The sequence below is a fragment of the Brachycentrus maculatus genome, unplaced genomic scaffold (genome assembly GCF_059751285.1).
Source record: "Brachycentrus maculatus isolate JH-2025_06_01 unplaced genomic scaffold, ASM5975128v1 h1tg000498l, whole genome shotgun sequence".
NCBI lineage: Eukaryota > Metazoa > Arthropoda > Insecta > Trichoptera > Brachycentridae > Brachycentrus > Brachycentrus maculatus.
This window is the reverse complement of record NW_028281244.1, coordinates 346057-360539: the sequence shown is the minus strand read 5'-3', so window position 1 is coordinate 360539 and position 14483 is coordinate 346057. Positions and strand designations below refer to the sequence as shown.

At 33.9% G+C, this 14483-nt stretch overlaps 2 protein-coding genes across 8 annotated transcripts in view; one reads left to right on the top strand and one right to left on the bottom strand.

The window, feature by feature from the left end:
• LOC148301940 (G protein-coupled receptor Mth2-like) overlaps nt 1-8131 on the bottom strand; it is a 94605-nt gene extending 86474 nt beyond the window's left edge. The window contains exon 1 of the mRNA XM_088272443.1: nt 7296-8131. Coding sequence (XP_088128569.1) covers nt 7296-7754 — 459 coding nt within the window. The 5' untranslated portion in view covers nt 7755-8131. The remainder of the gene's footprint in view (nt 1-7295) is intronic.
• Nucleotides 8132-10000: 1869 nt separating this feature from the next.
• The window catches only part of LOC148301939 (mutS protein homolog 4-like), a 31680-nt gene continuing 27197 nt past the window's right edge, over nt 10001-14483 (top strand). For 3 of the 7 annotated variants that reach the window (XM_088272438.1, XM_088272434.1, XM_088272441.1), the window contains exons 1-6: nt 10001-10212; nt 11385-11516; nt 13107-13260; nt 13487-13582; nt 13672-14013; nt 14139-14277. In XM_088272438.1, coding sequence (XP_088128564.1) covers nt 13917-14013; nt 14139-14277 — 236 coding nt within the window. In that variant the 5' untranslated portion in view covers nt 10001-10212; nt 11385-11516; nt 13107-13260; nt 13487-13582; nt 13672-13916. The remainder of the gene's footprint in view (nt 10213-11384; nt 11517-13106; nt 13261-13486; nt 13583-13671; nt 14014-14138; nt 14278-14483) is intronic. The other 4 variants (XM_088272439.1, XM_088272436.1, XM_088272435.1 and 1 more) reach the window with 4 other exon arrangements.

The window sequence follows — 14483 nt, the reverse complement described above, 5'->3', positions numbered from 1 at the left end:
CCGCAGGGTAGGCATAGAGAATAGAACGCCACGCCACTCTGTCTTCAGTTAGTTGAAAATCAGGTCAACACCATTGATCCGATGTTGTGTCCTATGCACCATTCGGACGCAGACAGGAGTCAAAAAGAAAAGTTATTAATATGTTATTCGGTGCGCCTTGCCTTAGTGTACAATATGATTGAGATAACATTTATCTGATGCAGTGCCCTATGCACCAACTCACTAAGTAATTAACCATCACGCTATTTCTCGCAGGGGTACACATTGAGAAAAGAACGCCACACCAATCAGTTTTTGCAAACAATATATTTAGTATATTAAAAGCATTTTTAACTTTGTGGTATGGTAATAAAACTCTCCTTATCATTCATTGTTTACTTTTTGTAATACCACTTTTATAAGCATTTATTCATGACTACCGGTTTCGGAATAATCATTCACTCATCAGGTCATTAAAATAAAATTATTGCGGTTAAAAATTTGTACAAAAATAAAATCTTAAGAGAGAGAAAGAAGAACAAAAAATTATAATTTTTTCTTCTTTCTCTCTTTCAAAATTTTTGTTTTGTACAAATATCAAACCGTAATAATTTTATTTTAATGACCTCACGTATAATTTTATTTCTCATCCATATTTTTTTATTTTTATTTTTATTTTATTTGGAATTAAATCGTGCTTCAATTCTCGTGAAATATTATAGTTTATTCGGATACTAATCATCTGTCGTTAGGTGAATCTGTTTCACGCAATTAATATCGAGACGACACGGGTTAAGCAACCCCTAAAACCATTATCGCGAAAGGACGATCGTCTCCTTAGAAGATGAATGGATTTTCTATAATTACTCTCTGTCCTTCGGGATAAATCCAAATAATCATGGTTATTATTTCTCGATAGATCTGCCTCAATGGAGACAAAATGAACAAAACGCATGTAACTGCCCACTAAAAAAATCTATATTTTGAATGGATATACATGTATACTCCAACAGCTTGATTGTTTTCGTAAGTATGTATATGAAATAGTATATTTAGTATTTTAAAAGCATTATCAACTTCGTGGTATGGTAATATAACACTTATTGATCATCACTTTTCTTATCATTCATAGTTTACTTTGTGTAATATCACATAAAAACTTTACGACTGCCAGTTTCGGAATATCCATTAAGTCATTAGGTTAGCTGTGACAAATCGATTTTTGTATCCAATATCAGTTGAAAAATTATATACATATACATATATATACATTTATATATATATATATATATATATATATATATATATATATATATATATATATATATATATATATATATATATATATATATATATATATATATATATATATATATATATATTGTATATATATATACCGTACTGGAGGTCCCGGTTTCGATCCCGGAGGGGTCGAATAAATATAAATGAATTTTTTTCTCCCTAATATTTATTCAGTATTACCCTGGACTGGTATCTGAAGACTGAAGAGCCTGAAGGTATTTTGTGGATTCCATATGCTCCACATGGAAGCAGATATGTCAAGTAGTATTAAATCTTTTATACAACGTGGAGAGATCATATTTCAAAAGTAATTGTGCTTACTAAGCAAGTTACCATATCCCAGAAAAAACGTTATCAGTATTAAAAAATCATGATATCATTGTTTTGTTAAAAGGATTTGGCATTTTTCGAAAGAAAACACAGAATTTCTAAGAATTTGAATAAACACGACGAGTATATCAAAATCGCAACGTCAGTTTTTTTTTACCAACAAATTTTATACAAATTCAAAGTAAGTTGAAATACGAGAGGAAAATAGGTGTGCTATCGACAAATGAATTTGTGAATTCTTCTACTTCTTTTTATCGATCCTCAGGATCTGTTTGTGCCTCCGCCTGCCACTCTTAGGATGTTGACTGCTAGTTATCTCTCCCTCTTTTTGGTGGTCTGGCTTGGGGTTTACGTCCTTCAGGGTTTCCTTGAAGGGCGATACGTGGAAGTCTGTCTTCTGACATTCTGTTTACATGTTCATTCCATTATCGCCTTCGTTGTGGACACCTCACGATATCTTCCGTCTTACACATGCTCCGGATATCAGTGTTTCTTACGCGGTCTCGGGATGTGTGTGTTTGTGATGGTTATAAATCGGTGAGTTTTCATCTCAGAGATTCGAAGTCGAGATTTTGTTCTAGAAGTATCAGCTCTTGCCTCAATCCTATAAGTGGCTATTGGTCGAACACAAATTTGTGAATTTATATTTTTTAGAAAACAGTTCCAATTATTCGATGAATACAGCGAACGGGTCAGCCTTAATGAACATAATTCACTCAAAATTGGGATCCGGTTACTCAATGTAAGCGAACGGGTCATTAAGATCAGGTTGCACACGAACAGCTCGCGTCTTATATCCAGCAGATATAGATAGTGCCAGAGAAAAGATTCAATTTATTTAAACAGTTCTCTTTGTACAGAATTTTCAATGCGAGAGCAAATTACTTCTTGTTTGTATTCTAATTCTGCCTCTTCAACAGTTGTTCAATTCTTTTTGGCGGATGATTTATTGGCTCTGTCTCATATGATTTATTGACAGATTAATAATTTAAGTGTCATATACCCACTTACGCGCGTACCTAGTAACGAAAATTCTATACAAAAAATGCGCATGCAGCACCATACAAGTAAAAGAAGTGAAACTCTAAAAAAATTATCTTCATTCTTCAAACCCTTATTCGTACCCCAATGGTGCATAGGGCACTGCATCATATAAACGCAGTGTTATCTCGATCGCTAAAACATGGGGACAGCTCTCCGCTTCAGGTACCGGTCCAGGGTAATATCGAATAAATATTAGAGTAAAAAAAATTGTCCGCCTGCATAGTGTAATGTTAAGCACGCTCGGCTACTCGGCTGTCCAAATTTAAAACACAGTAAGGACTTTTAGGTATTTTAAGGTATTTTTGGACTAAGTAGCGTCTACTTAGTCCATAAATGCAAAAAAAAACCTACTACAAAAAAAATGTCCCTTACTGTGTTTTGAATTTGGAAAGCCGTACTGTTCTGGAGGTTTCGGGTTCGATTCCAACGGGGGGAACAAAAAAAATAGAGAAATTTAATGTGAGAGGAGAGAGAGATGGAGAGAGAATCTTAAAAGAAATACAACACAAAATTTGCGTAAAAATATTCTGTGTTTTCAATATTTTCGTTGTCATTTATTGGTGCTTCAATTGGTAATACTGATATTAATGGTTTGTGATATAATATGAGATATATATCAGTGATTCAATATTTTTGAGATAACAATAAAAAATTGCATCTATTGTTGTACCGAATTTTGTTTTTGATTCGTCGGGTTTATAAAATGTAAAATACAATAAATAAATTCTACTTACACAACGTGTGGGACCTCAGCTGTTCATATATAGCGTTTGACTTGAAAATCTACAATGCGCACATACGTGATAGTATATTACTCAACCTTTTTTATCGTGTTACCGCCGCTCTCTTTTGCTCTACTCTCATGGCGTCAGAATGTAAAACTCTCTTTCTCCTTCTCTCTGCGTTATATCTTTCTTCTCTCTCATGTAACGTAATGTACCTAATAAAACGTGACGTGTTCTTGAATTTTCTAAGTAAATCTACCGTCAAGTAGGTACAAGATATAAAACTTATAATGTTGAAGACTGAGTAGGGCCGTGATTAGCAGTGTTGCATATGCCGCTGCTAGATTTCAGAGTCTCTCGGACGTTTCCCTGAACAATTCGGTCCGAGTATTTGATTGTTTAGTATACGGTACGCGGAATAGTATAAATACTATACATAAATAAATCGATTAGATTAGATTGGAAAAGAACGAGAAAGCTTAAACATCTTCTGTTTTCTGTTTTCTTTTCAGTAACACTATCGTTAGGAGTGTATATGAAGTGTAGAATTATTTTTACTGGTTTCATTGCCACGATATATACTAGATTACAGTTGTGCATGAGTTTGCGCATTCGAGAGAATGGTTTTACAATAAATGCGTTGAGAGTATTACTTTGTTTGTATAATACCACTTTTTGAGTTTATTAAGAGCGAACTCTAACATATGCAAAGCCAGTACGCGACGTGCTGCGCATTTTGTCCAATTAAGACATTATCAAACACTCTTGATAATGTTTTAATAAGATGAAACGCGTCACATATTTTCATATATATGTAAACGAAAGTAGAATTCAATCCAACAACCATGTTTTAAAAAAAAAATATATTGTCCAACAATTATTTTTTCAGTACAAAAATGGTGTTTTAAGAAAAAATGTAATTACGTCAAATCGCTCACTCCTTTCAAGAACGTCATAAATCAAAAAACTTGATTTTTCAGGAGAACGTTTTCAAAGTGTAAAAATATAATACAATATACGAAAAATAAATATCAATCCGCTTATTGAACTTTTTACTGTGCAACAGATCTTTTTAGGTAAAACCTGAAGGTTCTTTCTCCATTTGAAAAATATTTAGTATATTAAAAAAAATAATTAAACAATACATTTTCTTCAAAATGCCAAAATAACACTTTCTGCCCTGTAGCGGGTAAATATAAAGTTAAAAATATGCCGCTTTTGCTGGGATATAGTACATTTTCTGGGCATTCTGAAAACATGCACAACTGAAAATTAACGATTTTTGATTTATGACGTTTTTGAAAGGAGTGAGCGAAATGTTACCTGGGTTTAAAGAAAATTATGTTGCGGGCTGTTAATTATCCCGCATTAAAGTATAGACGATTAGTTTCTAGAACTATATACATATGTTCTCATCAGCGGGTCAAAATACACACTTGTTTGTTGAAAGTATGTATTTTCACTTGTTGATAAGAACATCCGTAGTTCTCGAAACTGGTGGTGTTTACATTAATAAACTCAAAAAAGTGGTCTTAAACAAGTGTTTTATTTTTATATTTAAATCATCACTGAATGCCAAATCATTACATTTTTTATTCTTTTTTTATTTTTTAAACGAAAAACCCGCAAAACATCTATTTTAGAGGCTTGTTTGCAGGTAGGATAGTAAGGATAGGGAAGGTTGACATGTAAATACATCACAAACATCTAGACAATTGAAAATAAATACATTTTGAATTCATTTTGCAAATGTCGGTAATCGAACCCGCGATGCCAGTTTCGCTGTCGAGCATTTTTTTTGCACCCAAAATATATTTTTTCAAATCGGTGCATAGAGCACTTCATCATATAAACACAGTGTTGTCTTCATCGTTAACACATGAAGGAAAGGTGATCGGCCCTCCGCCTCGGGTACCAGTCCAGGGTAATATTGAATATATATTAGAGTGAAAAAATCACTTATATCGAACCCGGGATCTCCAGAACGGTAACCTGCTGACTATTAAACTTCGAAGGTGGACAAAGTAATAATATATATATACTTGTTTATATTGACATCTCAACATAGATGAAGAAGAATATGGAATTCTGAATGAAATGTCAGTACGAAACTTTAATATGAATTAATTCTAGTTTGATTTTTTTAATATTAAAAACATATTCGTCGTAAGTCATTTTTATTTATTTATTTTCTACTAAAGAAAATGTTAGTAGTGTTAGTACATAATCATTCACTGAGATTTTTGTCCACCGTTTTCTAAAAACGCATGTGATCAACATTTTGTATATGTAAGTATGTAAATAGTGCTATTAGTAGTGATTGTCCCGGCGAAGAGACGGTAGACAGAAAATCTCAGTGATTAGTTAAGTATATTTAAAAAAAAAAAGTAAAAAAGTAAAAAAAGTACCTCTTGGGATGAATACTGCATCAACCGAGAGGTCCTACAAATGATGTAGGACTTCTTAGAATCATTCAGAGGTGATTCAAATGATGTTGTATACACATACTTACTCATCGGGGAGTGACGAGTGATTCAAGTACATCATATCATAGATCAATGTCATGTGTTTGAATCAAGATACGAGTAGTAAATAGTGTGTAAAATTTCAAATACCGAATTTACTATATTTTCCCGTACCCACGTAAAAAATGGACCAAATAGTTACATTTATTTAAAAAATAAGGTTTCTCACAATATTTTGAGTGTGTCCAAATCTGGGTTGGTCCACTTAAGAGTTATTTTTATTGATAATTAAAATGTAACTTTGTTTTAAAATCAATATAAATATTTTATTTTAACATAATTATAATGTTTACCGGTTTCGAAGCTAACCGCTTCTTTATCGAAGCGGTTAGCTTCGAAACCGGTAAACATTATAATTATGTTAAAATAAAATATTTATAGTGATTTTAAAACAAAGTTACATTTTAATTATAAAATGGAAAATCACAACGTTAGTGCTTCAAATATAAATTATATTTTTATTGATCTTAATATACGAGCAGGTGAAGAAGAATATGAATGTCAGGGTCAGGGCTAACCACCTGTCATAGGCTGGTTTTAGTTATCAATTTATACGCGTGTAATAATATTCACCATTTTACCCATGATTGACATCCACACTACCCAAATTTCGAAAGTTTATTTACCCTTCAATTGATGATTTCTTTCACCACCTTTTAGACACCATTGAGGTGAGAATTTTTATTTCATTTTGTAGAGACCTTGATGAAATAAATCCTAGTGATTTTTTACTGTAATATTTATTTAATATAACCCTAGACTGGTCCCTGAAGCGTAGGATTGATAACCTTGCCTTCATGTAACTAACTATCAAGATAACACTTCGTCAATACGATGCAGTGCCCTATGCACTATTGAGCGCGGATAAGGGTTTAGAAGAGAAGTAGTTATGAAATTTATGTATAATACTTTCCGAATTATTTTACATACTAGTAAAAAAAAGGAGGTGTCAATTGAAAGTTAATACAACTTCGAATATTTGAGTAGTCTGGTTGTCAGTCATGAGTAGAATGGGGAATGTTACACGTGTATAAAGTGATCACTAAAACCAGCCAATGACAGGTCGTGAGCCCTGTTAAAACCCATACTGCCATATTCTTTTTCATATTTGTTGAGATAGGTATAAACAAAAATATGGTTTGTGCTTAAAAAATGTTTCAATAAAAAAAATCTGTAAAAAACTGTATGGGATTGTTGTTTATTGTATTAATTTGATCGTTAATTGTATGAAGGCAAGGTGATACGTTCTACATGGGCTTCAATTTCTTGAATACAAGAGTGATATTATAACCCGTGCTCTTAATTTTAATTTTAATTTTGCGTAATTATGACACAGTAATGTGTAACGATACAAATTATGATGAAATAAAATTGAAAACATTTAACTTACAGGCTGAAGATAAAAATCGTCATCTTCGTACATAAAAGGGTTCAGGCTATATCGCTCAGGATCTACGCAAGGATTTCCATACACAAAGCTGAACTGTTCATCGGCATTGAAGTCTGGAAGAAGCGCGGTCTGGTTATGTACGGGAGGCCTGAACTCCTGAACCATGGAGTTGTTAGTGGAAGAGCAAGACTTCCCAAGGTAGGCCTCCCCATCAGGACAGCACTTCCTAATGCAAGGCTTCACTAAGCAAGAGCAACCTCTCTTGTGACTCTCCCGGCTGGCGTTTTCATAATTGAAGTACTTATCCGGGGGGTATAAAAGATTGTTATGTCTGATAGATCCATCTTCCTGCAGGATTCCAGACGATATATCAACACTCATGTGAAACGTACACGGATCTTTCGACAGCGCTGGACAAACCAACGCTGTCACAACGGAGAACAACAGAAGTCTACACATCACAAACTAAAATCCAAACAAACTTTTGACATTACTTCATACAGAAAAACACCTCAAACTCACATAGTTTGGCTATCACATTCTAGTGTCATGTTGTAACAACAATAATAATGATACTAAACACACGATTTCTGTTCAGATTCACTCTAAATAAATCAAAAATTAAAACCTATTTTTGTCAACACAATTGTCCGATCGACGCGATTACTATGGCGAAATGAACAGGCGAGGATACAGATTTGTTATCAGTCCTTATCTTTTAAGTTTTATCAAGAAGTTTCATTTTTCGTGAATTTTTTCATAGTTGCCGGCGCTGATTTTAAATTTGTACGATAACCCCAGACGCGAACCGCGCTAGTGGAGCTCTCCGTACAACTGAACGGAGTAGTTTGATACGAGTTCAGAATACCTACTACCTACTAACTACGCTGAGAATTCCCGCCATCGATACATGCAATGCGCATGACTAAACTGGTGGAAACACATGAGCACTTTAGGTGATAAAAAAATCGCATTTCTTTAACAAAATTTTACCTTGTACTAAAATCTGAATTCAGTAAAACTTGCCTAAAACCGAACATAATTTTCCCCTACTTTTTCCGTTTTTACAGGTTTCCGATTGGAAAATGGCTGTATTTTAGCAAAACAGTAAAAAATATCGCTTAGGATTACAATGAACATTATTGAACATGCATATTGCATTAATTTTTAAAAGATATAATTATAATACTTGGGGTTTCTCTGTCCCCATAGACTTTCTTAGTGTATTGTCGCGGTTTCTTCACAAGAGTTTAATATCCTTTGCATCAACTCCAGAAATTCTCGAAAGGGAACTCAACATTCTCTCCAAAATTTAATGTTTAGTTACCTTTCGTTGCCTTCGTCCGTAAAACAATTCGTCTTACTCAGTTTATTTACGCAAATAGTTCCCCGAAAATTATTTCGTTTCCGCGTCAGGTAGTTTTCCGGTTTAGGATATTATGTATTTAACAGAATAAATAACTCCGTTACGATTGCCTGAGCATCTCTTTAAGATGAGGTGCTTAGATCACCATATTGCGAATGTGGACGAGATTGATAAGCATAATTTTTTCAGTGTCCTCTGATAATAGAGAAGGAGAACTTCCTAAAAAGCTGTTAAGCTATAATATTAACTGCTGTATTAACAGCCAGGAATTCAACTCCCACCCAAGTATCAACTATTCTTTCTGATCCGAGTTTTAGAATTGCGGTCATAATCTCTAAATTTATAAAGCTAAAAGCATTTAAACTATGACATTTTTTTATTAATTTTTAATCATTTAATATTTATTATTATTATTTTGCAAATGTGCTCCAAAGACCAAGAGCAGGAGACAGTTGCTGACTGATATCAAGGTCTGGAAGGTGTCCTACCTTAGGCATGTGCTGAGAGGAGACAAGTACGAGCTATTGCATCTAATCAAGGCAAAATAGAGGGTCGACGAGGTGTGGGTAGAAAAAGAAGAGTTCTGGCTCCGGAAATACGAGATGGGACGGGGATAAGGACCGTCGAGGCGCTGTTTAGAGTTGCCCAAGATAAGGACAATAACTCTAACGATAGTGTACTTAAAAATCAGGGGACGTAACATGACACGAACAGAAGAAGGTTATCATTTTGTTTTTGAATAAAAATATGAATTGACACTGGCAGAAACATCTTTTCACTAGGTGACAGCAAAATTAAATAATAATAAAAACTCCGTTTTTATATTTATTTTCCGCTTGTCTAGGTTTGTAGGTACATATGGTATACTTATAGGAGGCTCGGTTAAGGCAGATTTTACTGGACTAAAAAAACAATTTGATTCTCACCTGTATACTACTCTCATTCGGTTCATATCATAAGAATCTCTAGTAAATAATAGGGACTCATGTGTCAAAAACGCGGCCGCCGTTCGTTATGTTTAGTGGTATAACATAAGACGCAAGTTTTGAGACATTCTGTCACAAATCACAAAAAGTTTATTGTTCCCGCCATTTAAATAAATGCAAATTAGCGTCTTTATGACAAATTTCAATAAGGAATACTACCATTTACCGAGGTTTTTTTTTTAAAATTAATTTGGTTTTAAAATATTTATATTTTGTAAATTTATTTTTTCAACTTTTAACAAAACATTTTATTTGATAAAATATTTTAAAAGTAGGTACCCGTAAGGTAGGTAACTAACCAGATTTATTTGAAATAATTCTGTATTTTGACAATAGTCGATCGAATCGTTTTCGGGCTTAAATTTTTTGTAACGTGATTAGAAAAATTAGTCAAATTAATATTTAGCATATGCTACACAATATGCAAGTAAAACATTATAAATAAATTAAATACATGTGAATTGTTATTACGGACTATGTCAACATGTTTTTGGCAAAGGTTGAATCTTTTTGCTGCTGTTTTCCATTGCAATGTGGTGTGCTATTTATTGGAATCATAGGCATCGTAAGTTTTTAATTTTTACAACATTTTGAGTGTGTTCAAAAACTTGTTCACAAATCAGGGTTTCTCTACTTAGGGGTTATCTTACATTTTTACCATCTCAACATAAATTAAGAAAAAGGGAATATTAACAAACTCTACATTTTAATGGTTTTCTATAAAATCAATTTTATATAAAAATCCAAAATATCAATAATTTCATTTACATTTTCATAATTCTAAAAACTAACAAACCATCACGCCGCTTATCCGCAGGGGTAGGCAGAGAAAATGAAACGCCATAACACCCTGTCTTTACAAAAATTATTCGCCTCTTCCACATTCATCCATCCCCTTATACATACCCGCCGATTATTTCGACTCCTGACCCAGCCGCTTTCAAGTATTTGATATGCCTGATTGTGCCATGTTTTCCTTTGCTTCTTTTTCCAACTACTTTCGCCTTATAAATTTGTTTTACCGTTCACCTCACTCGTACGTTCCACATGTCCAAATCATCTCAACACACCTTTCTTGATACAACTTTTTCGATATTGCTCATTTTCAAAATTCCCTTACAAAATAAAGCGTCTTATTTAGTTGGCAATTTATAACACGCTTGCGCATGTTGGTGGATTTTTAAAGTTGGTAGCAATGACTTTAAGACAAGCGCGTAAAAGTTTCGATACGAAATGCATCAACAGGGTACATAAATGCAGTGACAGTAACAGCGATATAACAGGTATCTTTTCAGGAATACGACGTAGCAATCATCAAACTTTCTTCTTTTTTTATGAGTACCTGACAGCTCCTATCTCTTTTTTCAAAAAAATTTTTCAGTTGATCATCCCTCTAGCGGACGAATTGAGAAACAAAGACTAATGCGCATCCTAGTGCGCAAGAAAATCGGTTGATTCTAAAGAAAGCTCGATGAGTTCTCTTTTCCCACGCGTCTTAAAACATTTTCGTAAAAACTCTACCAACCCTTGATATTTTGAACATTTTTCCATAGCACATTTGGAATGTTTCAATCTTTTTTGTGATAGCTCGGGTGAAAGTCTATAGTTGGCTGTCGACGCCATAGACAAGCACTGAAAAGATATAGCATCGTACAATTCTCCAAAAAAACTGCTTGTACTGTAGTTTTGCTGTAAAATAACGTTGATAACATGTCTGTTTATGCTTACTTATTACAGATATCATCATTTTCACAAATTGTATTTCGAGCAACTGATGATACTCCTATGAATACATATGAAATCTTTTTGTGTATCAAGATGTGTATGGATATTCTTATTGGAATCATATTGGTAACTGGAGCACTTCGGGTACGTAAATGAGACTTGCCTCCAGTTAAGGGTACACTCTCAAATATACTAATTCAGTACGCGAACAGCTGCGCGAGAAGCCATACGTGTTGTCCACGCAGATTTTTTTTGGAACATATATTGAAAAAAAAAATCTTAACTCCTTAACTTTCAATAGCTTGACGTCGCCCACCTTATCAAGCTGATATACCTTGGGAATATTAGAAGGAGGGGTAGGGAGATGAATGAAAATTCAGCACAAAAAATATACTTAAATTAATTTAATTAAAAATATCAAAATTATACGAAGGCAACTTTAACTTAAACTAATCTTAAATTGCTATCTTAAATTAGCTTAAAATAAATTAATCCTATCTTAAATTAAACTTATTCTAACCTTTGGTGAAAAAGATGCGCCGTGATTCTGGGGTGGCCGTGATCCTTTGTGAAAAAGCTGCGCCGTGGGATGCTGGGATGGCCGTGATCCTTTGTGGAAAAGCTGCGCCGTTGGATGCTGGGATGAGGTTCTTCTTATGACGGGCCGCCGTGCGATGATTCTTGCTTCTTATCTTCTTCTTCTCCTAGTAGAGCTTCAGCGCTTAATTTGAGGCTTATGACCCGGCGTGGGTTTGCTTTTCTCGCAGCGTTTTCTGCGTGGGATACTCCGGATGAGTAACTCCCTTTTTTTTCTATCTTCTTTCTCCCTGTGTAGAGCTCCCGCTCTTCTCCTCACTTAAGTCTTAAAACCTGGTGTAGGTATGCTCCTTCTAACTGATTTCTCCCGACTGATCGATCCCCCTGATCTCTCCCGACTGCTGCTTACAACTCCTCGATCCCACTGATTTCCCGAATGCTCCTTCCAACTCTTCTTCTTCTCTGTGTCTTCTGACTGACCAGCCGTCCGACTGGTCGATCTCCTCTTACGACTTACTTCCTCCAACTGATTCTTCCAATTGTTGGCTTCCAAGTTCCTATTCCGACCAACTCTTTTCCGACCAACTGCTGGCTTCCAAGTCTTCGATCCCACTGATCTCTTCCCGTTATATTTGGTTTCTCTCCTTGAAGATCACGCCCTCGAAACCATTTTTCATTGGCTGACGGTGCGCTTGTATCCACCCCCAAAATTTTCAACGTCTAGACATTTCAATTAGCAAACTTAATTTTATTTATAATATAATAAAGAATGCTCTTAGGATAATAATAATAAAGACCACCGGCAAACATCCCTTTATAAAGGCCAGCGGGTTGGCGACAGTTTTTTATGATTCAAACCTTTTAAATACATTTTAGTTTTACGACAGGTAAATTATAAAAGGTCGGAGCCATAAAAAATATTTGCGCGCACAGAATTTTTTTTTACCTAAGACTAATTAATTAAATGGATTGACGATTGATTTTTTTAGCCAGCCTGAAAGGATAAACGTGGTTTCACCACGTCAAGCTCTTTTCTTATTTTTTTCAATGTAAAAAGGTTGTTCTAAGCAAACAAATCAATTACGTTTAATGTAACCTGGGGTCAAAGAAAATTAAGATGCGGGCTATCGATTATCCCGCCTTAAGGATTGCCCCCACTATTATTAAACCTGCGATAATATTTTTTCCATCTTTCAGAATAACGCTACCTACGTGCTATCTTCCTTAATCTATGGAGAAATAGAGTTGACCACTTCCCTTATCATGTATATATCAGTAATCATATATTTTTTGATATACAAACCTATATCTTTTTCATTTATTGCTGCAGTTATTGGATTAATAGATTTAGGTAAGAGTTATATTTACTGAAAGTATTCACATTACTTACTTATTTTTTTTACACAACCTCGTTTTTTTATACCATACCAATTATGAATATTTTTTATATAATGCTCAAATTTTAATTGTGGGTAAAAAAAACACTTTCAAAATAAGTTGTGATCTATAAAATCCCACATTTTTAATGATAAAATAGTATCATTTATTAATTTTTCATTTGTTTCACATTTGAACAGCTATTGGTTTCTACATTTTGGCAATTCTAAATAGTTTTTACATGGAGATAAGTGAGAATAAGTAAATACCTATTCAGGACACATTTCATGTGAGACGTAAGTATTTACCTATTTGATATTTAAAAAAAAAAATACTACTTGTAGAGAGTAAGAACTGATAAAAGAAGGTTGATCCGATTTTTCAGTTATTGTCTTTCCATATTTTTCAAAATTTATTTGCTCGGTATCTACTCATCTATTTTGTATACAAAAAATAGTATCTGTCTGTAATATTTTGAAATTCGATGAAACACGGAAAGGACATCACTATACAATTCCATAGAAACCTTGCGGTTTGTTTTGCCGCCATTTTAAAGTGACATTTAAAATTTTCGTTTTGGTCTTCTGAGGCGATATCGAAACGTTGCATAAAAAGAAAATTACAACGAAAATGAACGTTATTCAGGGAGATAAGACATTCCGCAAAGGGAAAAGAATCATAGGAAACCGCAACAATGTCAGTAAATTTGGCACAAGGAACAATATGGGTGAGCTACAAAAATAATTATACTCTTGTCAATGCCAGTGTTTCACGCACCATTACGATGTAATATTATAATATCAAAAATTTAACGCAGCGATTGTGGTTTAATGATAAATTTTCCTTAATTAGGTAACGTCTCATCAACAGTTGTACCGAATAAGCCGGTTTCTAAAACACCTAAATATCCATTTGATGGAGTCATTTCGGAATCGAGTAACAATAGGAGGATGGGTCCTCCTCCGGCGCCCGCCATTCCCTTAAAAAAGAGGTAAATATTAACTATAAAATACATTTTCATTATTATATTTGTATTTTTGTTTGAAAAAATCAAATGTCTACACACATATAGCGGCTTAAGTCGTATACTTAAATTAAAATTAAATATGGTACTTTTTTCCAAGAAACATTTAAATATCGTCATATATTCGTTTCAATGGTGGAAAGAGTACTGCAAAGATTATATACTGAGTACTG